The 25,836-nt window shown below is 40.9% G+C and overlaps 1 protein-coding gene and 1 non-coding gene across 2 annotated transcripts in view; both read right to left on the bottom strand.

The window, feature by feature from the left end:
• LOC149734529 (dynein axonemal heavy chain 6-like) overlaps window positions 1-25,836 on the bottom strand; it is a 42,975-nt gene that overhangs the window by 6,827 nt on the left and 10,312 nt on the right. Inside the window, exons 17-70 of the mRNA XM_089882094.1 lie at window positions 25,408-25,557; window positions 25,042-25,170; window positions 24,445-24,600; window positions 23,958-24,059; window positions 23,471-23,573; window positions 23,124-23,266; window positions 22,771-22,863; window positions 22,389-22,508; window positions 22,021-22,184; window positions 21,443-21,617; window positions 20,986-21,163; window positions 20,688-20,824; window positions 20,153-20,383; window positions 19,903-19,994; window positions 19,533-19,644; window positions 19,105-19,250; window positions 18,676-18,907; window positions 18,261-18,398; window positions 17,902-18,057; window positions 17,492-17,635; window positions 17,030-17,187; window positions 16,522-16,636; window positions 16,142-16,303; window positions 15,493-15,677; window positions 14,909-15,170; window positions 14,413-14,614; window positions 13,895-14,062; window positions 13,422-13,570; window positions 13,080-13,220; window positions 12,571-12,780; window positions 12,250-12,378; window positions 12,037-12,137; window positions 11,265-11,607; window positions 10,442-10,617; window positions 9,870-9,977; window positions 9,459-9,602; window positions 8,958-9,084; window positions 8,483-8,632; window positions 8,006-8,218; window positions 7,527-7,703; window positions 7,118-7,309; window positions 6,301-6,414; window positions 5,861-6,019; window positions 5,407-5,582; window positions 4,766-4,931; window positions 4,452-4,580; window positions 4,110-4,225; window positions 3,628-3,825; window positions 2,802-2,973; window positions 2,250-2,456; window positions 1,864-2,004; window positions 1,546-1,662; window positions 988-1,204; window positions 536-656 (exon numbers count right to left, since the gene is read on the bottom strand). Of these exons, the coding sequence (XP_089738220.1) occupies window positions 536-656; window positions 988-1,204; window positions 1,546-1,662; window positions 1,864-2,004; window positions 2,250-2,456; window positions 2,802-2,973; window positions 3,628-3,825; window positions 4,110-4,225; window positions 4,452-4,580; window positions 4,766-4,931; window positions 5,407-5,582; window positions 5,861-6,019; window positions 6,301-6,414; window positions 7,118-7,309; window positions 7,527-7,703; window positions 8,006-8,218; window positions 8,483-8,632; window positions 8,958-9,084; window positions 9,459-9,602; window positions 9,870-9,977; window positions 10,442-10,617; window positions 11,265-11,607; window positions 12,037-12,137; window positions 12,250-12,378; window positions 12,571-12,780; window positions 13,080-13,220; window positions 13,422-13,570; window positions 13,895-14,062; window positions 14,413-14,614; window positions 14,909-15,170; window positions 15,493-15,677; window positions 16,142-16,303; window positions 16,522-16,636; window positions 17,030-17,187; window positions 17,492-17,635; window positions 17,902-18,057; window positions 18,261-18,398; window positions 18,676-18,907; window positions 19,105-19,250; window positions 19,533-19,644; window positions 19,903-19,994; window positions 20,153-20,383; window positions 20,688-20,824; window positions 20,986-21,163; window positions 21,443-21,617; window positions 22,021-22,184; window positions 22,389-22,508; window positions 22,771-22,863; window positions 23,124-23,266; window positions 23,471-23,573; window positions 23,958-24,059; window positions 24,445-24,600; window positions 25,042-25,170; window positions 25,408-25,557 (8,546 nt within the window). The remainder of the gene's footprint in view (window positions 1-535; window positions 657-987; window positions 1,205-1,545; window positions 1,663-1,863; window positions 2,005-2,249; window positions 2,457-2,801; window positions 2,974-3,627; window positions 3,826-4,109; window positions 4,226-4,451; window positions 4,581-4,765; window positions 4,932-5,406; window positions 5,583-5,860; window positions 6,020-6,300; window positions 6,415-7,117; window positions 7,310-7,526; window positions 7,704-8,005; window positions 8,219-8,482; window positions 8,633-8,957; window positions 9,085-9,458; window positions 9,603-9,869; window positions 9,978-10,441; window positions 10,618-11,264; window positions 11,608-12,036; window positions 12,138-12,249; window positions 12,379-12,570; window positions 12,781-13,079; window positions 13,221-13,421; window positions 13,571-13,894; window positions 14,063-14,412; window positions 14,615-14,908; window positions 15,171-15,492; window positions 15,678-16,141; window positions 16,304-16,521; window positions 16,637-17,029; window positions 17,188-17,491; window positions 17,636-17,901; window positions 18,058-18,260; window positions 18,399-18,675; window positions 18,908-19,104; window positions 19,251-19,532; window positions 19,645-19,902; window positions 19,995-20,152; window positions 20,384-20,687; window positions 20,825-20,985; window positions 21,164-21,442; window positions 21,618-22,020; window positions 22,185-22,388; window positions 22,509-22,770; window positions 22,864-23,123; window positions 23,267-23,470; window positions 23,574-23,957; window positions 24,060-24,444; window positions 24,601-25,041; window positions 25,171-25,407; window positions 25,558-25,836) is intronic.
• On the bottom strand, window positions 10,903-10,974 carry Trnap-ugg (transfer RNA proline (anticodon UGG)). Its single transcript has one exon. It is a non-coding gene; the product is annotated as a tRNA-Pro (tRNA).

Genomic DNA, 25,836 nt, shown 5'->3' with positions numbered 1-25,836 from the left:
GTTGGCCCATTACCCCAACATTGTATATGCACATTCTATTCTATATGGGTGAGGTCCTACAGTGAGGCATGCCATGGAACCTGGGGTTTAGGCCAGAGTTGGCCCATTACCCCAACATTGTATATGCACATTCTATTCTATATGGGTGAGGTCCTACAGTGAGGCACGCGATGGAACCTGGGATTTAGGCCAGAGTTGGCCCATTACCCCAACATTGTATATGCACATTCTGTTCTTTATAGGCGAGGTCCTACAGTGAGGCATGCCATGGAACCTGGGATTTAGGCCAGAGTTGGCCCATTACCCCAACATTGTATATGCACATTCTATTCTATATGGGTGAGGTCCTACAGTGAGGCATGCCATGAAACCTGGGATTTAGACCAGAGTTGGCCCATTACCCCAACACCCAGACTTTTATACAGAAAAAGCTCATTTAAACCAAAGGCACTAAGTAAAATATATGACACAGAGCACAGAGTCACAAATGCAACATACACCACACACTACTAGTGTAACACAACACACAACTCACTCTTTAAATATTTCTTCAAGGCGTGGCATAAACGACTTAGCAAGATGACAGTTTTGTAGGAACACCCACCCCCCACTCTCACGAGCCGCTGTCATCAGTTTCTCTGCTACTGGGCCTTGACCTGTGTTGTGGTGGATTCATTAAGATAATGCTTGATGTTGCTACCACTATGGATATATGTATCCTTGGGCAAGACACTTAACAGCAATTGCTCCAACCCAGTGGTCACTAATGGGTTGTCCAAATTGTCAGCTGTATAGAAACACCCGCAAAGCTACTTACGTGGTAACTTGTAAGCGGGCACGAGGTGTATGAAACAGAACACCCGTTTTATAACGACTGTTGTTGCCCCGCCATGGGAGGATAAATAAGTGACATTCATTCATAAAACCTCTAGTATAGGAACCAAACAGATAGACCCACAACATACGTTCACACCGACCCCCACCCACCTTGCCCCAGAGATATAGCTTGGTATTTATCTGTGTAATCCCTCTCCTTGGCGAACCTTAGGAAGGCCCCCATGGGGTCGGAACCCGTGCTTAACACGAACACCAAGGGCACGACGTTGGTCATATCGGCGTACAATGAGGATAATGTGATCGGGGGGTTCTCGACGAACTCCTTTCCGCTGTTCACGACCACAAAGTCAGTGATGCATGACACGACCTGAAAGACATTGTTTATTTAACTACTGTGTATAGTTGCCGATACTAAGTTATGGTTGCTTCATAAACCAACATTGACGCAAGTTTTCAATGAGAAACAAGTTAAAACAATCATAAAACATAACATGACTTTTATTTATCTCTACAAATACGATAGCGAAGATCAAATTAATTAAAACAACGAAACGAAGAGAAAGGAATTAGCAACAAAATAACACTCGTTAAAACACGTTATGGGTAGAAAGTGCAGCAAAGAGGGCCAAGGCTACACACACCCACAATGGTAGCAGCATCGAGCCTTGAACCCGCACCCTCAGGTCTCTAAACAACTTTTACACCCACCTTCTCCTCCTTAAATATTTTGCTCAGCATCAACTTTTGAAACATGCTGAGTCGCTCCTCCCAATGTCCGATAACTTCCGAGTCATCCTCCTTGTCGTAAGGAGGAGGGTCGGGGACCTGTCAATCAAACTAGAGGTTACTAAAGGTCATTCTTACTTTAACTGGAATATATTCTGACGTGGTCAATTGTTTATAAGATTTTTATATTTTGTGTTGGGATTTCTATGTTTGACTTGGCTATGAATTTATTTAAAAAACAAAACATTTTTATTTTTATTTGATGTACAGAATATTTATTTATAAGATATCTATGCTCACCGAATAAGTATCTGACGTGGCAGGGTTGAGACGTATCTCTAGCTCCCCTAGTGCGCAATATATCGGTGTTCTCGTTATATCTTCGGTTAAACCTTTAAAACAAGCGAGATTTTCCTCCAAGTCGACACATTTGATCCAATCCTGGGGTGATGGGGGGTTAAGTTAGAGTGTATTAGGGCAAGACAGTCCCTGTTTTTGTTTAATATATATTGTTGGTTTGGGGGTAAGAAGATAGTGGATGTTTCCTCATTCTCTTTTATCTTTCCATTTGGTAAAAAACAAAGATTATTTACACGATTTTATAACAGTATTCTAAGAAATCTAGGAGAGCGTTGTCATTTGGTCAAAAACTTCCTGAACAACACCCATTATGACATCACACCCACCTCCTCTGTCAACCAATCATCATCGGGCTTGGGTGGTCGTTTCTTATCGATCCCCGTCGCCCCCCGGAGGAAATAATTCCACTCGTCATCGGATATCGATCCTCGTTGTCGCATAATGTCGATGCAAACCATGAAACTGAAGATGAGTTTGTGGCGTTCGAACAAACCACGAGCAACGTTTCGATAGATCGCGAACGTTGTGTCAACCTGTGGTTTATTTGTGGGTGAATATTTGGATGCTTGCAAATTATTTTAACAATAAAAAAGTCTTGAAAATAAAAAAATAAAAAGTTTTTTACACTAAAAAAATGATTTAGACTAGATTTAAAAAACCACTGAATGGAACCAGCTTGCGATAATAAAACATTACATAAAATCAACCTGTAATGGGTTGTGGGCGATGCTTGGATAATTGTAAATATTTACCAGTGGAATAAAAATATGAATTATTGAAGTGTCACACCCAAGGACATATACTTTATACATGGTGCATGGCTCCGAACCCCCATGACCCATCTAATGTGTCAGCTCGACAGCGAGCACGAGACCCACCAGCAAAAGTTTGAGTCTTTTATCCAAATTATCAGCGGGTTCGGCGTTCACAATGGTTGTGTTGAATATATTGTTGAAATATTGGAGGGAGAATTGGTACATTGGGTCAATCTCGCTCAACGAGGCAACAACGAAGAAGAGGACGGAGCCTCTAGTGGCAACCGGGCGGTATCTGCACAGAAATAATATAAATAGTAATGGTCACAGAAATAATATAAATAGTGATGTCATAGAAATAATAGAAATAGTGATGGTCATAGAAATAATAGAAATAGTAAAGTTCACCATATAATGTTATACACATCCATGTTATAGAGAAATGGTCTGTGTGTGTTGAGGTAATGGGAACAATAAATCAAATCAGTAGTGAGCCAATAATAACATCCAAGCTACTAGTTGACAATTCACCAACTAGTAAGTGTCTTATTTGAAGAGATGTATTATGTGGAGTCTTATGTAGGATCTATTATTGAAGGTTATGTAATTATAAAACGTATTTTGCAACAAGATATATTACAATGATATAGTAGGGTGGGGGAAGATGGGACACCTTTCACACATAATAACCAAATATCCTGATCGTGTTTTAAACAATCAACAGCGGTCTATGGGAGCCGTGAGGATACAGTTTTATAAAAAATCGCTGAATGTTCTTTGTTTACTACCAAATTGGAGGAGAACATAGATTAAAAAGGTGTCCCATCCTCCCCCTCCCCACTATATAATATTGTTTTTAAAACTCTGGTCTAAACCCCAGGTTTCATGTGTGTAATGTTACAATATATTCACACACATAATGTAATAAGATACCACACTCGTAACTTACTTTTCCCGAGCTTCCGATATGTTGATCTCGGTCGCTTCAGCTTCAACCAACCTCTTCGATATCACACCCGACGTCAACTTGGATTCGTTCAACGTGTTGATGAGCGTCTCGTTGTCGAGGATGTTTCCCTCCGATGTAAACAGGAGTTTGAGGATCTGGTCTTCAATCGACTTTAACTGGGCTTTGTCAGCGTTGATCCTGGAGGGGGGTATATTGTTATTCATCTCTTCAAATATGGTAGCGAAAATCAAATTAATTAAAACAACTAAGAGATAGAAATAGCACCAAAACAATTTACTTTAGCTTAAAAACATTCCACCAACAACGTGGTTACTCCTCCACCAATACAACCCATGGCTGGCAGATCAACCGCAAACCCCTTAGCGGAAACCACTACAGTAAGATGTTTGTGGGAAATTTTACTCTACATGAAATACCCACATGGCAGATAAGATGATAAAGGCCAACCAAACCCCACAAACCTTAGAATAAGTTGGTTCCTCTGTTCCTCAAGATCAGGTCGTTCCAGTCGAACAACGTCGCTCAATATTTGATCTTCCAACCCGAGTTTCGTCACCGTGAAGTTGATTATTGTTACCTGTGATGTCATAATACAATGTTACCTGTGATGTCATAATACAATCAACAAATACGTTTATTACATCGCAACAAAGTGCAATTTTTTGAATTTTTAACAAAACTGGGGTGGCATTAAAACAAACTGTTCCAAAAGTATCATGACACCCCGTTTACCCCTAACATTAACCCCCATGCACCACAAATACAGCCAACCACCCCACAATATATTCACAACCACAAATCACCTTAATACAAACTTCAGGCAGATAGTGTGGGTTGGCCAGTTTAGTCGTCATGTAGAAACGGAAGTTTTTGTCGTAATCGATGTCCGAGTCGCCCAACCGTATCAACATGCGACCTCCCGACATGTACGTCTGCATAGAAATAATATAAAACCATTAGGTGGCGCAACAGGGTCATGGAAACAATAAATAAAACAAACAAATGAAGCAAACATTTTTCCATAAAAAAAAAAATCCTTTTAATTCAAAAGAAAACTTAACCTTACAGACAATTTCTGCAAAAACACATAAAGTACGAATACCAACACGACTTGTACCTGTTTAAGCAACACAGGTTCGAGCGCCGGGTCCAAAGTTTCCTCCAACTCCTCGCACAACACGGGCATTCCAATCCTTATTGAGTTTTCCAATGTACGTAGGAAGTTAGGATCGGTTAGTTTGATTATTTTCAAGCCATTCTTCATCTCCTTGTTGCGAACCCACCTGTTGGGGCGTGGTTAAATGATGTGTTGATTATAATATTTTCAAGGATAATATTTGTATGGGAATATTACACTATATATTAAGTTTTATTCATCTGATAACTCACACATAAGTTACTTGAGTTTAGTGGAAACATCTCATGAAGAAAAGATACAGAACACCCATATGTACCTAACACCTACCCCCCCTAATCTAACTAACCCCCAGGTACCGAACCGCCATTCACACCTATACACCCCCATATTAATGACCCAACACCCCTATCTAACCCCCTCTATCCCCCCAACCCCCTCTATACCCCCAACCCCCCTCTATACCCCCAACTCCCTCTATACCCACCCCAACCCCCCTATACCCCCAACCCACTCTATACCCCAACCCCCTCTATACCCCCAACCCCCCTCTATACCCCCAACCCACTCTATACCCCAACCCCCTCTATACCCCCCCCCCCCTTATACCCCACCCCACCCACCTATTAGCTTGATCCTGGGGGTCGATCATGAGTGGCCACCGTCGCGACCTCGTCACCATAATGGCGTTCTCGGTCGACACCATGTCACGGGGCAACCCCTCCGTGTTCCACTGTCGGATCTCGTAGGCGTCCCCGAGGATTTTAACGAGGGTGAGGTCCTCCGATGTGGGAAGGTTCTGGGACAATGGAAGTTGTTTATGGATCGTAGTTTAATAATTAATCATGTTTTAAGTAAATTAATTAAAACAACAAAGAGAATTAGCAACAAAACGATGGTCGTTAAAACACGCTACAGGTAAAAACTACCGGGAAAAAGTGAAAAAATTTAAACTCTGATTTTTGTTTTTTTTGTTTTTTTAAGAATTGTTTCAAACTGTAAGTATTTTAATGTTTGGCCCAATAATCCAACCATGCTATAATACACATTATACAAAGATTATAACACAACACCCACCAGTTCTTTACATGTATTCGTCCACCTTTGTACAAGCAATTCACGATAAGTAGAAGTAAAAGCTCCGTAATAAGCGATACACGCAGCAGCGATAAATACGTCGCCCACAACGTTACCGATCTGTACTTCGTATTCCTCAACCTTTTCCTGCCATCTTATCTGAAATACATGGGTGTTATGGGGGGGGGTTGTACATTGTTGAGTATATGTGACTTATTTATTCGTGTCTTGCTCAAGGATTCAACCTTGCAGGTGGTTGTTTTTTGTATGGTGGGCAACGTCTGTTTATTTGATTGAACAAAACGTATTCATCAAGCAACGTGTCCACGTATACAATCACAATGGTCGAGCCTTTGAAACCATAAACTCTAGTCCAAAGTCTCTAGCTACCTCGTCGTGTAAACTTTAACATTTAAAGGTTTATATGATATCTATGTTACCTGTTCGTCACCGAGGGCAGCAGTGAGTTTTCCGGCTCGTTTCATACGAGCGGCCGTCAACGACATTTGTTTCATCAACCGATCTTTTTCCTGAACGCTCTCATCGTATGTTGCCTGGGTGTTGTTATGTGTAAGTTGTTTGTAATAACGTGGTGGAGTAACGACAGTCGTTATAACACGGGTGTTCTGTTTCATACACCTCGTGCCCGCTTACAGGTTATCACGTATGTAATTTTGTGGGTGATTGTTTTATGTATGGCTGATAATTTAGACCAGCGCTCTTCAACCGGTGTTCTCGGTGCACCCTAGGGTGCATCAAAATATGCCTGGGGTGCACCAGTACAAAAGGTATACAAGGTTGCATCACAAACTTCAACAATTTTCAGCAATAATATTCAGTTTTAAACATTTTTAACAAATTTAGCCATTTTCCTACAGTTTTTTTATGAATTCTATATCTTGCATCACTGGAAATTGCGAAACTAGTCTTTTCTTTAACCGCAAACCATCTGTTCCTAATGACTTTGATTGGCGGTGCTTTTCGACTAAACAGGAACTTATTCTCGTACGCATTTCTCCTTGATGACGTCATTAGTTTTACTTTACAGCAATCAGGGGTGCATGAGTTCGTCGCAACAATTTAGGGGTTCACCAACCCAAAAAAGGTTGAAGAGCACTGATTTAGACAACCCATTAGTGACCACTGAGTTGGAGCAGTTGTCGTTAAGTGTTTTGCCCAAGGACACGCACAATGGTAGCAGCGTTGATCCTTGAACCCGGCATCCCCTAGGCCACTTTTATATCACACAACCCTCACCTGTAACTCAGCGATCTGACTTTCCACATCAGCGAGTTTCTCTTGTTTCTCCCTCAATGAAGCCATTGTTACGTCGAGTTCCGCTTGAGCGGCTCGGAGTCGTTCACGCTTGGGTTCCACCTCGCGCACCACATTCGCGTACACGTACATTGCGCGTACCCACATGCACATCGATTTGCAAGCTTTGGACACCTGGGGGGGTGAGGGGGGTTAGACAAGATGGGGGAAAGTATTTCAAAATACGGGGCACAACTATTGCTTACACATAAATGATGTATATAAACAGTATGGGTGTTGGGGTAATGTGCCAAATTCTGGCCTTAATTATCCACATAAAACATAGGCACACATAAAGACCTGGGATAACCCCATTACTCCAACATCCAAAGGTACCAACATCAAACCTCACCCTTTCTACTTTCTCGGGCACAAAGTCGGGGTTATTGATATATTTGGTCAGTTTGTTCAAAATCTTCTGCGCGATATTATCCTTGTCGTAATCCAGTAACCTCTTGAGGAATGTTGGATCTCCGAGAAGTGTTTTGGCCGACGCCCAGTCTGGCTTCGAGTTGAGCAGAATGCATACCTATTGTTGGGGGAGTGATGTCATAATGGGGGTAGTGATGTCATAAGTATGGTATGCACTTTTCTCAAATGTTTTTTTATCATAATCTTTATGGGTTGTTTCGTGTCGCACACTTTTATTAAAAGTTTAACTTGGGAATAATTCAAAATAATTGGCTCGTTGTTTGTCTGCTTGGTGTAGCGACCACGCTTCTTACTTCCAATTAAATATAAATATGTTTTTCCCCTTTTCGTATTAACCGATGTTTACTCCTCACTATATTAAGCAAAGATACGAAGTTATAACAGACGTTAGATGCTAACCGTTTCCATGACAGTCATCACCATATCGGGGGGTTTAGCGAAGACTTTAATCTCGGCGATATCACTTTTGTCCAACGCATCTAGCGCTTTATTGGCAGCCGATAATATAGGAAGAGCATCGTCTAAATCTTTCTGTGCGTCATCGGCGATGGCTTGCGTTTCCTCTGCTTTCACTTTAGCTACGGCTTCGTCTTCTAGGACTACTTTACGCACCTGTGATGTCATAATATGGTTGATGATGTCATAATCATAAATTAGGTAAAAATATTTAGTCTTGTCGTTATAGGCAGTTTGCTATGGTGTTTTTAAAGTAGTTTTACCCATAGCGTGTTTTAACGACTGTGGTTTTGCTGCAAATTCCCTTCTCTTTATTGTTTTAATTAATTTGATCTTCGCTGTCGTATTCGAAGGGATAAATGTTCATGTTATGTTTAATACTCAAGTTATAACACCCCATATACATCCACACCCCCCAACCTGATCAGCTTTCTCCTGGTCCACCGACAACTTCTCCATCAGCACCTCCGTCTCCCCACTCTTCCTCTTCAACTCTGGTTCGAGGGCCGTCAGCTCTTCTTGCATCGAATCCACAAGGTCGTTCGTCTCAAGGAGTTTGCTTAAACCAGTCTGTGAATTAAACATTAATGAAATATTTTAACGCATACGTTTCTATGTGTGGTGTACAGAATGTTGGAGCCGGGTGTGTTTAAGTCGGTCGTTCAATTCAAGTAGTTTACTTAACCCCCTATGTGTGGTTTAAACATTTAGTGTCACTCAAGTTGGGGTGTCATGGCGCCAAACCTGGGGTGGCAGGGTGGGCAGGCCAACCCTTGAGTTTCTGCACGGCATTAATCAGTAAACATTACAATCAATAAGTTAGATTTGTTTCACAGGATTGTGTGTCTAACTATCCCTGCCTCCCCTGTGTTTATAAAGTTTGCCCCCAACGAACCTTGAACCGATCACGAGCGGTCACAAGTTGTCGCTTCTTATCGCCCAGCATCCCCAGGTAAAGGTTGATGAGTTCCAAGTACGAGGTGGGTGTCGTGTAATAATGCCGACGTAGCTCCTTGTAAAACCTGGGGGGGTTGCGGAGGTTTAATATATGGGGGGCAAAATGATAATGTTTGTTTAAAAATGTGGTGACCTTGCTTCTTTGGTTTTAACAGTTAGCGTGTTTTATCGACTGTTGATTTGTAAAAACGTTGAAATAAAATTAAGTTTGCTTTAATCTTCGATATCGTAATCACAGAGGCAAACACAAGTTAATAATTGTATAAGATATCTATGTATATTATAAGATGTCTATGTATTCCGTTACTTCTGAATCCAATGGAAAGTCGGAGACTTTGGTAAACAATCGTTTTTTTAAATCAAAGCGACGAAAATGTCTCTATAATATATTTATCCTATTATAAGATATCTATGTAAATTATAAGATATCTATGCTCACTTCTCGGCCATCACATTAACACTCGTATGAATCTCGACGCAAATCTTAGAGATTGTTTGTTTCATATCGTCCTCCAACTCATGCACAGGTCCGAGGAAGTTTTGTGCAACGCTAAGTAACGCGTCTTCGGGCCATTGTACAAACCTATGGAAGGATGGCGGGTTATAACATGGGTGTTTTGTTTCATAGCGGATCATATTATATTGTGTTGCAGATAAAGTCCAGGAAGTCATGACAATGGTCATGTTGTTAACATAGGCAGTCTGAGATAATGGGCAAACTCTGCCCTTAATTCAACTTTTTTGACAAGGACCTCACCCATATATAATATAGACATCATATAATAACTTTCAACACCACTTATAATGGTTTGATGATGACATTTCTATCATATCCATAGAAACAACATACCAGTCGATGGTGCAGCAGTTGACGAGCGACGGAAACATCCGACACCGAGCACGGAACGAATCACCCACAGGGGACATGCATAATACTATGTGTAGGTTTTGACGAACTCTGTATGGAGGAGGGGGTTAACGAAAATATAAGGGAGATGCCTACGAGTTACTAAGTGTGTAACTTTGTGGTTTTTATGTATGGCCACAATTTAGACAACTCATTAGTGACCACTGGGTTGGAGTAATTGCCATGAGTTGTATTGACCAAGGACCCAAACAGTATTAACTTGTGATGTCACATTGTCAACACTTACGACCAGAAAATGTAACCTCTATTATATAACAATCAAACACAGTGCATATGCATCGGCCGCCCATATTAAGCAATCTACCACAATCACAATGCTTATGGACAACTGTATTAAAACATTTTACCTAAATTAAAGTTGAAGGGTTGGAAACCAGACCCAACCTCATTTCCGTTAACCCCCAAAACAAATAACTCCACCTTCCGTTGTAATAATTATCCCCCCCATCCTTATACTCACAACCCCATTTCCAATTCCCTACAACCCCACCCACCTTGCGATGAAATGTTGGAACACCCCATCTCTATCTCCCTCAGGAATTCCGGCTTCTTTAGCCAACGGACGTATCGCTGCCAACACTTGCTCTAACTCATCTTTCTCAAATAAGTTGGGGACTTCCCCGGAGTTGAGAATGTTGTTGATGTCTTCGAGAAATTCTTCTTGGACGATCTGGAAGTTGAGACATCACATGAATATAAGTATATAGTTTCTTGGACAATGAAAAACTTGTATATTAGGGTGGGAAAAGATTTTTGGCCAATTGTTTGTTTTGTGATCATAAAGGACCGACATTTTATCTGCCATACCGCGAAACATCACCAGGGTTTGTCGTTAAGTGTCTTGACCAAGGACACATACGCCCACAATGGTGACAGATCAAGTCTCGAAGCCTTTTTGGTCCATTAAGATCACAAACAAACAATCGCCAGAAAATTTCTTTGAAAGATAAAACAAGGGCTCGTCCGGGATTTGAACCCGGGACCTCTCGCACCCAAAGCGAGAATCATACCCCTAGACCAACGAGCCACTTGGTATAGGTTGTTCATATTGTTGCTGAATTGTTGTGTCATAATGAAAGTGGTTGTGATGTCATATTGAAAGTGGTTATGATGTCATGAGTAGGTACTTAAGTGTTTTTCCTTGTCAATAAATCATAGAAACAGTAAAGAAAATTATGCCAGCTTACGAGTTACAATGTATGTAACTTTGTGGGTGATTGTTTTTATGTATGGCTGATAATTTGGACAACCTATTAGTCAACTACTGAGCAGTATATTCCCCATCCCTACTTTATGATAACCAACCCATATAATGACCTGCGTATCGGTGAACAGAAACACCGTGTCCTTCCCTTCCACACCCGCGATGCGGTAAACGTTCCGCAAATCTTCATGAAATGAATCGTAATTATAACCTCGCGTCAACTCTATCTGTATGCATTGGTATCCACACATATGACAAGCCAATCGGGTTAGAGACTGCTTGCCACACCCCCCAACACCAACCAATAAGGCGTTACCACGTTGAGTGACAATCATACGAACTATCCTCGATATATGTTCGATTGCATCTTGGAAGAAAACGAGTTTCATCTCTTTGGGTGATGACATGTTGTAATCGTCGAGGTAATCTTCGATGACCGACTTCACTTTGTCAATCCTGGGGTATATAGGGGGTTACTTGGGGTCAAAGGTTACTTGGAGTCAAAAGTTACTTGGGGTCAAAAGTTACTTGAGGTCAAAAGTTACTTGGGGTCGAAAGTTACTTGGGGTCAAAGGTTACTTGAGGTCAAAAGTTACTTGGGTCGAAAGCTACTTGGGGTCGAAAGTTACTTGAGGTCAAAAGTTACTTGGGGTCAAAGGTTGCTTGGGGTCAAAGGTTACTTGGGGATTAAAGTTAATTGGAGTCAAAGGTTACTTGGGGTCAAAAGTTACTTGGGGTCAAAAGTTACTTGAGGTCAAAAGTTACTTGGGGTCGAAAGTTACTTGGGGTCGAAAGTTACTTGAGGTCAAAAGTTACTTGGGGCCAAAGGTTGCTTGGGGTCAAAGGTTACTAGAGGTCAAAACCCCACACTAACACCCCACCTACCTGTCAGTCAATATATCATACACCCTTTCTTCTTTAGGAGCTCCAACTTTCAAATAATCTCCGAACAAAATCGGTTTCGTCACAAACTGCTCTGCCTCCACCTAGTGGATCCGTGTGGTTGGTTCATTAATATAATATTTCCATAAAACTTTAAACAGATTGGGTAAAATGTTCGTAATTAATTAAATAATATATTATTTCTATGAAACTTACAGTTTGTCCGAAATGCTTGCTAGCCATCTCCGATAATATCGCGTAAAAATAATTTTTATCGTCAGAGTTGATGAGACGATCGTGAAAAACTCGAAGTGCTTCGTGACAGAATAATTGGAAGATATGGACCTGTGTGATGTCATAAACATTGTGGTTGTGATGTCATAAACAGAAATTAAGGTGTCTAAACTCACAATTAAATTATAAACAATGTTTTTAGTAATTTAAAAAAAATGTAAAGTTATAAAATCTTTCGATATATCCTTTATGACATCATTGCATTACATTATGACATCATTGCAGTACATTATGACATCATACCTGTTCTCTTATGACCCCGGAATCAGCTCTCATGATCCCTTGTACACACTTAGATAAATCCCTGAGGTTGAATACATAATGTGACTTGGTGGGTGTTGGTAGCAGGTCGGTCGACATTCGTCCGTATATCTCAATGGCTGCGTCAACTATATTAGTAGAGGCTTGCTTCACTGCTGTGGGGAAGTCGGCGAGGAAGCCACCCATGATCGCCTGCGTGGGTGGGAGGGTTAATATGGGTGGGGGTGACGGGGGGTTTGTCGGCTATGGGGCAAGCGTCATACACCACGTGCTCGCTTAAAAGCTACCATGTAGGTAGATTTAAACAAATTGAAATGTGAAAAGATCTCCTTGCAATTATTTGTTTGAGATCCCAAAGGACTGATGTTTCGTCTGCCATACAACAAGACGCCATCGGGGTTTGCTGTTAAGCAATAAAGCAGGAACAGAACTCTATTCTGTTTGACGTATAATACACCTGGCAGCAACAACATATTTATCAACCAACTCACGTTGAAAATTGTTTTGAGATTGAACTCGGATGGGGAGGGGAGTGAGAACATCCCAAAGTGACGAATAAACCTGGGAGTTACGTTGTTTCTTCCACCACCGGGGGGAGCACACGCTGATGCGATTGTCACGTCTTTGATCACCTAACAGTCACCATTGTGATGTCATCAGTTTTAACAGACATTTTTATCACTATAATATTATTACATTTATTATTTTAAAATTATTTATCTCTTTGATTACAGCAACAAAGTCCAGAATAATTAAAATAACAAAGAATCAAGAACGGGTAAATAGAGAAATCGTGCCACTATGACATCATGTTGTTTATTATGACATCATACCTTCCAAAACATCTTCTCCCGATCATACAAACCCCCAAAATCTTGATATTGACGAAGTAGTTCGATGGGGGGCTGACTTCCGTATCGATCGAGCTTGGGCATGTTTAAGTCGTCAACGAAGATGATAACCCTCTTTCCAGGGGGGGCACCTGGGGTAACCAGTGTTGTTGATATGGGTGAGGTATGGGGTTAAGGCGATGGTTGGCAAATTGCCCAACACCAGGGTGCTACAACTCATTAGTGGCCACTGGGTTGAAGCAATTGCCGTTAAATGCCTTGCCCAAGGACACATACGCCCACAATGGTAGCAGCGTTGAGCCTTGAACCCGGTATCGCAAATATTCTGTAGGACGACAGCCATATATAGTATACACCACAGCCACACATGTTACTATATATGGGGTATCTGCACAGATAAACAAACAAACAACCAACCATACAGTTACTATATATAGAGTATTTTCTCAACCAACCAATAATATTCTTTCTCTTCCTTTCCAGCTTTGCTTCAATGAACTCCTGCGACCTAATGGACGAGGTTTGTGCCGAGAAGTTCATGTAAACGGGCACGTAGTTCTTTTGCTCCGAGATCGAATCCAGTAAACCACGAGCTACCACGGACTTGCCAACACCAGTGCCGCCTGTATAGTGGGGTGGGAAGATAAATATGGGGGGGGTTTACACATTAGGGGTGGTTATTAACAAATGATGTACAAAAAATGTGACCAAGATATTACCAGGGTAAGATGATTATGTTTTCATCCTTTTTTGTAAGAAACAATGAATAGTTACAGAATTCTCTAAACGTATTCCTACAAAACTGCTATTAAAACACGATTAGAAAATGTGGGACATTATGTGCTGGCTGTGCCCATTTTACCCCACAGTCTATACATATTAAACCCACACCCAAGACACAATCCCTGGGGTGGGCCACGAACCCCGTACCCAAGACACAACCCCTGGGGTGGGCCACGAACCCCGTACCTACCTGTAAACAGAACCGATCGTTCCACAGCCAACAGTTTATCCATCAGGTAACCAAACCTCACAGTATCGATGGTGGGTACCAACATATCAAAGAAAGGAACCTCCGTGTCGTATTTAAACGCCGGTATGATTCGTTCCCATAAGTCGAATCGTTTAGAGTCAAAGTCAATGTAATAACTGAACATATCGGCACCAGTTGGGAGCTGTGGTAGATAATGGTATTTATACTTTCCAATCAAAATTACTAGTAATATTCAAATTAATAAATAATCAACATAACATAATGGTGCTTATATCTTCGAATACGAAAATCAAATTAATTAAAACATCGAAGAAAAAGGAATTAACAATAAAACAACAGTCGTTAAAGCATGCTATGGGTAAAAAATTGTGGGAAAGAATGTCAGTTTAAAAAACAAACATCACATATAAAAAGAGATGAAAAGAAATTATAAAATAAATTGTGTAATAATAGTCATTTGTGATGTCATAGTTACCTTTATTTCTGGATTATCCTCCATTTGTGACCTCATAAAGGAATCGAAATTATCGAAACAGTTTTCGTTGACGTTCCCGGCCACGCACCAGATATATGAGAACACGAATGCGTTAACTATCATAGGTTGCAGGCGTAACGGATCTTGTTTAAGGTCGGGTCCTCCCTTACCAAGCAACAGGGATTGAAGGAGGGAACATAACGTGGCAACTTTGCTTAGGCCGACTTGGGGCATCATCTGGGATAGGTTTTTCTCCACGTACCTAGGGTGGATTGCATTTAATGTTATCTACTGTCACTGGGCTGGATTGCACTTAGTGTCAGGCAAAAACTTGGTTTAAAAAGGTTGTGTTTACCAATTACTAGAGTTATTTTTATACTTTATTACAAAAAATGTATGAAAAGGTAAACAATCAAATCTATGCCTTGTTACCAAAAAATGCCACTAAAAACAAAACAGTGAGAACTTTTGTAGGAAAATAGCGGCAATTAAACTGCTTGCTGCTATCGGATGCTATAAACAATCCACTACAGAACTGTTTCTTCCAGTTGGCACATAATGTTCAACAACAACCCATACATCACCTGATACCATCTTCAATATAAGCATCGAACAAATCCAGTATAAAGTTCTTGGAATCTTGTTTCAAGTGCGACCCGATTTGTGTTTTCAGCCACGTTGTCACGTAAGGTCGCCACCCAAGTTCGTTGGGGTCGATGTACACCATGCCACACCTTGATACCGTGGCAGGAGAAGCCACGGCAAGGTCCTGGGAGTTGTATAGGTTATGTGTCAACTCTAAACTGTCATATGCATCAACCCAGTGGTCACTAATGGGTTGTCTGAATTGTCAGCCATACATAAAAACAATCACCCACAAAGTTACATACGTGGTAACTTGTAAGCGGGCACGAGGTGTACGAAACAGAATACCCGTGTTATAACGACTGTCGTTGCCCCGCCATGTGAGGATAAATAAGTTACATACGTGGTAACTTGTAAGCGGGCATGGGGTGTATGAAACAGAATACCCGTGTTATAACGACTGTCGTTGCCCCGCCATGTGAGGATAAATAAGTTACATACGTGGTAACTTGTAAGCGGGCATGGGGTGTATGAAACAGAACACCCTTGTTATACTGGCTAGTGTTGTACCCCCATAATAAGTTGCATCCATTTAAGAAATCAATTTCCCCACCACCACCACCACACACACACATAACCCCCACCAACCTGTACTTCAAACAACATATGCATACTATCCGATAACTTAATCCTCTCCGAGTTAGCCAAACACAACATCTTGTTGTCGTCCAACACAGTGTTCATGTTCTCGATCCACAACGCGTCAACTGGACCGTCACATATTATCCATTTGTGGTCGGAGCTCGTGTCCTGGGGGGGGTAGAACATAGAGTTAAAGTTATTACACAGGAATATTTACTAAGTTACATAAATATCATCAGGTTTATTTATCTCTTCGATTAAAATAATGAAGAGAGGACGGAAAACTGCTGAGTAAAAGTACTAAAATAAAAGTGTGGCTGTTAAACCCAACAAACAGTACAAGTTAACTTATTTAGATCAAAGTGACAACACCTAGTGATACCCACCTGCACAGCTTGCCTTACACTGATAGCCATCAACCCATCTTTCCATTCCAATGTTAATTTATCTTCTTCACCATAAAGTTCACCCATACCGATGCTCTTTGGGTTCAACACAGTGCTATGGATAAATGAATAGGTGTGAGTTATTTATCCTCGCATGGCGGGACAACGACAGTCGTTAAAACACGGGTGTTCTGTTTCATAGACCTCGTGCCCGCTTGCAAGTTACCACGTATGTAACTTGTTTATCCTCACATGGTGGGGCAACGACAGTCGTTATAACCTGGGTGTTTCGTTTCATACACCTCGTGTCCGCTTAGTTATCATGCATGTAACTTTTTGGGTGGTTATTTTGTGGCTGATAATTTGTAGAACCCATTAGTGACCACTGGGTTGGAGCAATTGTCGTTAGTGTCTTGCCCAAGAACACATACGCTCATAATGGTAGCAGCACCAAGCCTTGAGCCCAAACCCGCTGGTCACAAGAACAAAACAAAGTTACCAAACTTACGTTTTAACAGGTTTATACTCAGGATGCTTATGGCCGTTCTCGTGCAACTTGGTCAACGTGGCCGCCAACATTCGGTACACAGTCGTCTTACCCCCTCCCGTTGGCCCAACCAACATAACACCATGTCGTACCAACATTGTTTCATATAACTGGATCACCTGTTTATGGGGTTAGTGATGGTACATGTATTGTATAAAGGTAAAGTAGGTTGGGGTATTTGGGATGTGGGTTTATTACCCCAACACCCAGGGTGCTACCATCCCCACTGAGGCTGTTTATAGACACTCAATAATAGAGATTCCATTCTATAAGGGTGAGGTTTTTGTAAGGAATGAGAACTCAGAGGTCACTAACCTAGGGTTAGATGTCACTGACCTAGGGTTAAAGGTCATTGACCTTGGGTTAAAGGTCATTGACCTTGGGTTAAAGGTCATTGACCTTGGGTTAACAACACATAGTTACCTTCTTAACGATAGCAGCAATCGGTTGAAGCTCGGCCTCCGTTAAACAATCTTTGATGGTTGTTTCAAACACTCCGTAATCATGTTCGGGTATTTCTACACCGGGGAAAAGATCCGATAATATCGCTCGGAACAATTGGGCGTCCTGTTAACAAACAATGGGTGTTTGTTATTAAGTGGTTGCTTTTTACACCGGGGGTTAAGGTTAAAGTTGTAACATAAGATTGTCCTGATTAGATCAGATATTTGGAATCTTTTTGTTTAACAAAGTTTGTTGCGTGACCTGTGCAAGAATATGAGCTATGTAAGGATTCCATGGTAAAATTAGCTTGGTAGAAAGAAACCTATTTTGGGGATTGGCAAAAATTTATGACATTACAATCTATGACATCACGATCTATGACATCACACCTGCACAAGAAACTTTGGTAGATTGGAATCCCGCAACGCTCTAATGAGCACGATGTCTTCATGGATGTCCGGGTTCTCACGCTTCAGCGATCCGGCCATCACGAGAACCGACTTCACCGCTCGCATACCAAAGTCGTAATGGTCTTGTTGTGATAACTGAAAAAAAAACATATTTTGTACGAGGTGTATGAAACGGAACACACGTGTTACGACAACTGTCGTTGTAACACCATGAGAGGATAAATAAGTTACAAAGGTAAAACCTAATCAAACTCTTGGCCCAACCCCAAGACCATAAACCCTCACCCCCACCCACCCCCCACACACCCCATAAACCCCCAACCCCCACACCCACTCACCTGTTCGGAACACAACTTATACATCTGTACCATCTTCTGTGATAATGTTTTGGAAGATTCGAAGCCCTCGCTGTACAAGATAACCTCGGCAATCAACTTGTAATCGGGTACCATCATCGCTATGGGGCGGAACAACGCCTGTGATGTCATAAGTGATGATGTCATGAGTGATGATGTCATAAGTGATGATGTCATGAGTGATGATGTCATAAATGATGATGTCATCACGAAACACACAAAACGCTACTAAATATGCAGCAAAACAAACTAATAACGCACAAAAGAGATATATTATAAATTTTTTGAAAAAAAGAGACGATGACCACTGTAATAGGGTATTGACTCCTTAGCCAACTTCACATTTAATGTAAAAATACCATTTGATTGACAGGTAACTACTTGTGTAAAAGGTTACCTTTAGATTATCAGGTAGTTCCGTACGTCCTGCATACCCAGGGTTCATGGTGATGAACGCAGCGCATGTAGCGTCCAACTTTATTTCACGACCCTCAAACATAAACCTCGTCGCACGAGCTGATTTCGCGTTCCGGATCGTCAGCAATTGTTGCGCAATAACCGATAACACCTCAATGTCGATTCGGTTGAACTCGTCGAAGCAGCACCAAGCTCCAGATTGTGCAAGACCACTAGAGGGATAGGGGTGTGTGGGTTGTAATTGAGAACTAAGGATCCTGGGTTCGAATCCAGGCCAGGGTTGGAGAACCAGGGATCCTTGGTTCGAATCCAGGCCAGGGTTGGAGAACCAGGGATCTTGGGTTCGAATCCAGGCCAGGGTTGAAGAACCAAGGATCCTGGGTTCGAATCCAAGCCAGGGTTAACCTACCTGAAGAATCTTCCCATGATTTTGAAATCCAATCCCTCGGAGCAGTTGAAGACAACGCATTGCTTTGCGAGAGCCTTCGCCAAATCTTTGGTGGTTTCAGTTTTCCCGGTTCCAGCTGGGCCAGCGGGTGCTCCTCCCAAATCAAGCTGGGGGTGGGAGGGTTGTGAATATTGTGTAGTGGTGTTATGGGTGCAAACTAGTTATTATTGCAAGGGGAAATGATATTTGTGTATGTAACTTGGTAGGTGATTGTGTTTCAGCTAAAAATTTAAACAACCCATTAGTGACCACTTGGTTGAAGCAATTGCTGTCTTGGACAAGGACACATACGCCCACAATGGTAGCAACGACAAGTCTGTACCCTCTAGAGGTAGGCACGCTAACCACAGTGTAGAATTAGTTGTAAACACTTCATTACACCAACGTACCTGTAAAGCCCCCATGAGACAGAGGTAGCAACGATCGGTGAGTGGGGTGATCACGAGACGTGGACACGCACCAAGATATTCGTACCCATATATATATTGTGACCCCGCACACCTGTGATAAAAATACCTTTATGATTTGTCTCTTTGATCACAAGAGCAACATTTAAAACGAAACGACAGAATATAGTGAGAAAACAACAGTCTTTAAAACATGCTTACAGTTAAACATATTTATATTTAATTGGAAGGAAGAAGCATGGTCACTGTAGCAAACAAACAACGAGCCAATTATGTTGAATTATTTTCAAGTTAATAGAAAAAGTTTCCGATAGAAAAAGTTTGCGTAAAAAATCGATGTTGCTTCACCCACCTTACAGCGCAATCATCAATATCGAGCTCCCAATAATAACGTAGTTGTCGCAACCATTCAAAGTTGGTGGCCGAGTCGACGCCCATTCGAACCTGGGATTAATATGAAACATAACTGTTGTGTGGGGCGTGGGTATGAAATTACTATTAAGAACTTTTTGAGTTTTGTTTGAAAATAATATATTTACAATAAAATAAAATAATAAAAGATATCTATGAAATAATATAAGATATCTATGAAACCAACGAACCATATCAGTGATGATGTCACGAGCATGCACGTCAACCGTGATCAGCGCTGTAATGTTATTTCTATGTAGTTTCGGCAAGTTTGTCCGCACGAGGGCAGCAAGGCTGTTCAGACGAGCGAACGATACAAGCTCAAACTTCTTCAATCCCTCTAGTGGTTCGACGCCACCATCAGCGTTGAGTATCGACGTGACTTCTTGGCACCACATTGTTTGGGAGATCGTTAACACAACCTGCGTGTTTAACATGAGCTTGGTTTATTCATTTGAATATAATAAGGGGAAGTTGGGACATCTTTTCATTTAATTTTCTCGTCCAATTTGATAGTAAACAAAGAACAGTCGAAGAGTTTCCTATAATAATCACAATCACACCAACCCCACACCAATATAAGCTTTGCAATCATGGATACACCAATTACATGCAGTATCTATAAACCTGTATTTCTTCATGCTATTATTTATACACAACATATACATACACACCAACATATACATACACACCAATATATACAACACACGTGTACAATATACAAACCTGCGATGGATGGGCCCTGCACCATTCTTCACGAGATCTTTGTTGGAAATCACTGATCGAAGCTTTCGACATTTTCCTCAAGTTGATGACCATTGCCTCTTCTACCTTGCCCAACCAATCCTCGACATTACCTCGCGCTGTAATGGGGGGGCGGGGGTTAGTGGCTTATTGCTGATGTGTTGTCCAAATTGTCAGCCATACAGAAAACAATCACTCACAAAGTTCCATACGTGGTAACTCTTAAACGGGCATGAGGTGAATGAAACAAAACACCCGTGTTATAAAACACCAATCTCACCTTTCAGTCCTTTCCCAAGCCCCACGTTTTCACCCTCAGGCGATATCATCGCAAGTATGTCGTTCGTCACCTGCACCTCACCACTAGGCGTCGCCTTACCATCGTTACCGGCGGCAACCGTACCAAACTCAAGAAGAGCGATCGCGTCGAAACATTTTCGTAGATGAGGTTGCACTGCCTGCAGTGTATAAGATTTAGGTCCGAGTTGCCCCGTTACCCCAAATGTGGGTATAATGATTCGAAACATTCCCCTATCAACCCCTAGGTTAGCATTTAATTGGTTGGGTCAGCCACTACAGTCGGTCACAAAACAAAGAATAAACATTTTCGAAAAACAACGATAAAGATATAAAACAGAACTACAAGTAATTGTGTAATAAGATATAAGTTTAATTATCTAAGCGTGAAAAATTGTAGAAATATATTTACAGTAGATTATATAAGATATCTATCCCACCTGAGGGTTCCTTGTTTGCGCGAGTATTTCAAGAAGCTCGTCGTTGGATAAGAAATAAAACCTCGGGAACACAACACGTTTCGATTCGAGGTACGCCTCCAAACATTTCTGGATCTGATCCAGGAGCGAGTTGTTGTTTTGGAATTGTTCAACCAAGCCTGGTTGAGTGGATGCTCTGTGGGGGTTAATGGGATAATAATACCTTTTATTTGTCTCTTCAATTACGATAGCGAAGATTAAGAATATTTAAAAACGAAAAAACAGAATATAGCCTTAAAACGACAGTCCTTAAAACAGGCTACAGTTAAAACATATTTACATTTAATTGGAAGAAGTGTGGTCGCTGCACCAAGCCGACGAACAATGGGCCATTTATGTTTAATTATTTTCAAGTTAAACTTCTAATGGAAAGAGTGTTACAAGTACCAAGCTGGTCTTTACATAACACTCACTCTTGTCATAACACTGAGGATGGTGCAGTTTCAGTTAATCAACTTTAACCATCCTCAGTGTTAGATGAGACACAAAGTTACATACAGGGTAACTCGCAAAACATGTAACATTCAATCCCCACTCACCGGAGGGCGTTAGGGAGCCTGTTGACTTTCCGCATGATTTCCTTCCACGATTTATCGACGGTCATAAACATCTTAGCTTCGGCTGGTAGTTGTCGTTGTATGTCGGGTGCGCTGAAGATAGATTCGAGGTACAACCAGTTTCTTTGGCATGTCAGCCATTCATCCTGGTGGGTAGGGGGGTTAGTGGGGGTGTGTGGGGTGTAGGGGGTTGGGTGTGTTTACAAATATTGTTTTTTTGCTAAAGATTTTAAAATAGAAAGAAAGTTGGAATTTAAAACAATTAAAAAGACAGGAAAATGTGCAAATAACATTAGTTATATATTTTGAAAAGTTGGTGCTTAGCGGGGGTTGTAACATATTCAACTCACAAGAGTGTCATTCATGAGGTTTAGTTGTCGTTGCCAATCGTCAACTTTATCCTTGATTGGACCGACGTATCTTGAACTACTGATGGTTGCGATGGATACTCGACTGTCATCTAGTTGGACCTGGGGTGGCGTAACAACAGTATTAAGATTTTGGTGATTGTTGCATTGTTGCTACTGGGGCAAAAAAATGAAAAAGGAAAACTAAAATAAACTTATATCTTTAGATTACTTACAAAACAACAGTCGTTAAACCATGCTTACGGTTAAAATATATTTATATTTAATTGGAAGTAAGAAGCGAAGTTGCTGCAGCTAGGGGACAAACAACGAGCCATTTATGTAGAATTATTTTTAGACTTCTAATCACCACAACATTCATTACCTGAATTTCCTCAGTTCCACCAAGTATGAAAACATCCTTGGAGTCGCGGTGATGCAACACGGGGAATTCCGTAGCTTTCCACGAATCTTCAACCTAATAATAACATAGTTATCTCTTCCAACATATTACCAAAAATCAGAATAATTAAAACAAAAAAGAAGGAAAGGAAATTAGAAACAAAAGTACAATCATTAAAACACACAAAACAATTGATGAAATTTTTAAAATAATGCATGGTTAAAGATTTAGGTTGTAGTTGGTCTAATATTAATAATACTCGATAATACTATGTGTTGGGGTAATGGGCCAACTCTGGTCTACATCCCATCGCATGCCCCATACAACCCCAATACCTTCTTAAGCATGGTTTCCAACGAGGCTTCCCCGGAAGCTTGACCCGAAACTTCTTCAATAGCTTCGGCCGACTCAAACGCGCCCCATTCGTTTAAAATACGGAAACAAAGGAATAATGGCTCTTCATCGCCCTCCTTGGTAGCTGTGGACAACCATAGAAATACTATGTATTATCAAAATATTATGTTTTCATTATAGAAATGTTATATATACATATACAAAAAATTTCCCTAAAAAAAATACAAAATAAATATAACATCTCTTCGAATACTACTATAATGCCAAAAAAAGCGCTAAACACACACAAATAGAAATAATATACATTCAATAGAAATCTTATACAAACCTGGTGGAACACTTGGTGGCAACTTTTGTCCGATAACTGTCTCTATCGCCTCCCAGTGACGAGATTTCAAACATGGGTTTCGTAAGTTTGCTATGACCGGCATCTGAGTGGAGGGTTGCGAGTGTTAACTTTGTTTATATTGCCACCCGTATCTATTGCACAATGCAAGCCCACATATCTATCCTACCATTTAACTTACTTTGATCCACCCCCCGTACTTGTCTATTGAGATTATGAATAAACTGGGCAATGTTTCCAATTTATCTATTACATCCTTTATTTCTATCATTTTAATTTAAAAAAACTTCTATATGAACACCCTGTACTATTTGCTTGTATATACACCACCCCCCCCCCAAGTGTTGAAACCATATACACACCCCCAACCCCCCAACCCACTCTATTCCTTATGCACCCCACACACCCCACCCACCCCACACACCCCACACACCCCACACACCCCACACACCCCACACACCCCACCCACCTTATCCCTCATATCATTAACCTTCCCTTTAAGTATAGGAACCACATTGTTGGGAGGAAGTCCTTTCTCCAACTGGTGCGAGTATTTACCGTATTTTGCAACCTGTGTAAAAGTTAGGGGTTATAAGAGGTCATGAGGTTATAAGAGGTCATGAGGTTATAAGAGGTCATGGGGTTATAAGAGGTCATGAGGTTATAAGAGGTCAGGGCGTTATTTAATATTTAGACAAGGTTATAGATTATTCCATGTACAATGGCCACGAAAGTTATATAAACTTATAACCCAAGCGTTTACATAAAGCCGCATAGACTGTGCCTCACATAAGTTACATAGACAACACAATTAACATGCTGGTCACATAGTGTATTTAAACTACATAACATAATTAACATGGGTTACAAAAGTCACACAGATTAAACGCAACACAAGAAACTTACAACTATATTACATGGTTACTCACTTCACACGAACCGCATAAATGACCAACCTGTTGGCTCATGGCCTCTGGATCCAGTGTATCAAACGGTTGTCCCATCCAACCCCCTAATAACTCGTCCCAATCATCCAACGACTTCCATAATAATTCCTTCAACTTCAACTCAGCGTGGACTTCTTCTAACTCTTCAAACTTTGTGGCTTCCACCTGGTGTGGTAGCATTGTCAATATAATATATATGGATGATTGAATGTAACTTATCCATCCTCGCATGGCGGGACAGTCGTTATAATACGGGTGTTCTGTTTCATACACCTCGTGCCTGCTTACAAGTTTCCACGTATGAAACTTATTTATCCTTGCATGGCGGGGCAACGACAGTCGTTATAACTTGGGTGTTTTGTTTCATACACCTCGTGTCCGCTTACAAGTTACCACGTATGTAACTTTGTGGGTGTTTTCATGTATAGCTGATAATTTAGACAACTCATTAGTGACCACTGGGTTGAAAACGTCGGTTCTTTAATATGGCAAAACAAATAATTGCCAGAATATATTTTTTACACTTTGTGTTTCAGCTATGCGAGGACAAGGCAAGCTACATTCATCTAAAATCAAAAACCCCTTCACACTCAAAACCACGAATACCTTAAACTGCTTCTGGTACGACTTATGTTGAAACGCTCGTTTCTGTAAATCATCCATTGTGTCGATCATCTTCTGGATTGTGGATTGTATCTTCTTGTGGTCGGATCCTGAGTCCAATATTGTGGGATCCTGCATGTTAAGTAAGTTAAGTATTGGTTTATGGCGCCAAACCTGGGGTGGCAGGGTGGGCAGGCCAACCCTGAAATTTTTTTTTTTTTTTTTGTGTCTAACTTTCCTTGCCTTCCCTGTGTTTATAAGTTTGCCCCTTTGCTTTATGAAATAAATTTTTTGGCATTTTGATTTATGCTTAAATAGAAATAACATACCAACCATAGAAATAACATACCAACCATAGAAATAACACACCTGACTCTCTTGTTTCACAGCCTTCACTTCTTTCCCCAACTCAGAGATATCTTTATCCATGTGTGTGCAAAACTTATCGATGTTTGCGTCACGCTCCGATACAGCTTTGTCGATGGCGTTACGAACGTTATGGATGGATGGGCGCAGTGTCTGTGATGTCATAATGATTATTATTAATATGTAAGTTAACGTTAAGTGTCTTTCCCAATGACATAAGTGGAAACATTGAGCCTAAAACCTTCAGCATTTTAAGCAAGCACATCGACCACTAAATGATATATTATAGAAATATTATACACCAGAAGCCAGCTAATACCTTACACACAAACTCAATTAATATTTTATATCTACTGTTATGATAAACAACCATTATAATAGTTATACAAAACTATTTTTTTATTGAAAATACAACCCCTACACCCCAATACC

Source organism: Ciona robusta, chromosome 7 (assembly GCF_009617815.1).
Source record: "Ciona robusta chromosome 7, ASM961781v2".
In the NCBI taxonomy this organism is placed as follows: Eukaryota; Metazoa; Chordata; class Ascidiacea; order Phlebobranchia; family Cionidae; genus Ciona; species Ciona robusta.
Note: the sequence above shows the minus strand (reverse complement) of the source record. Positions and strands in the feature narration are given on the sequence as shown.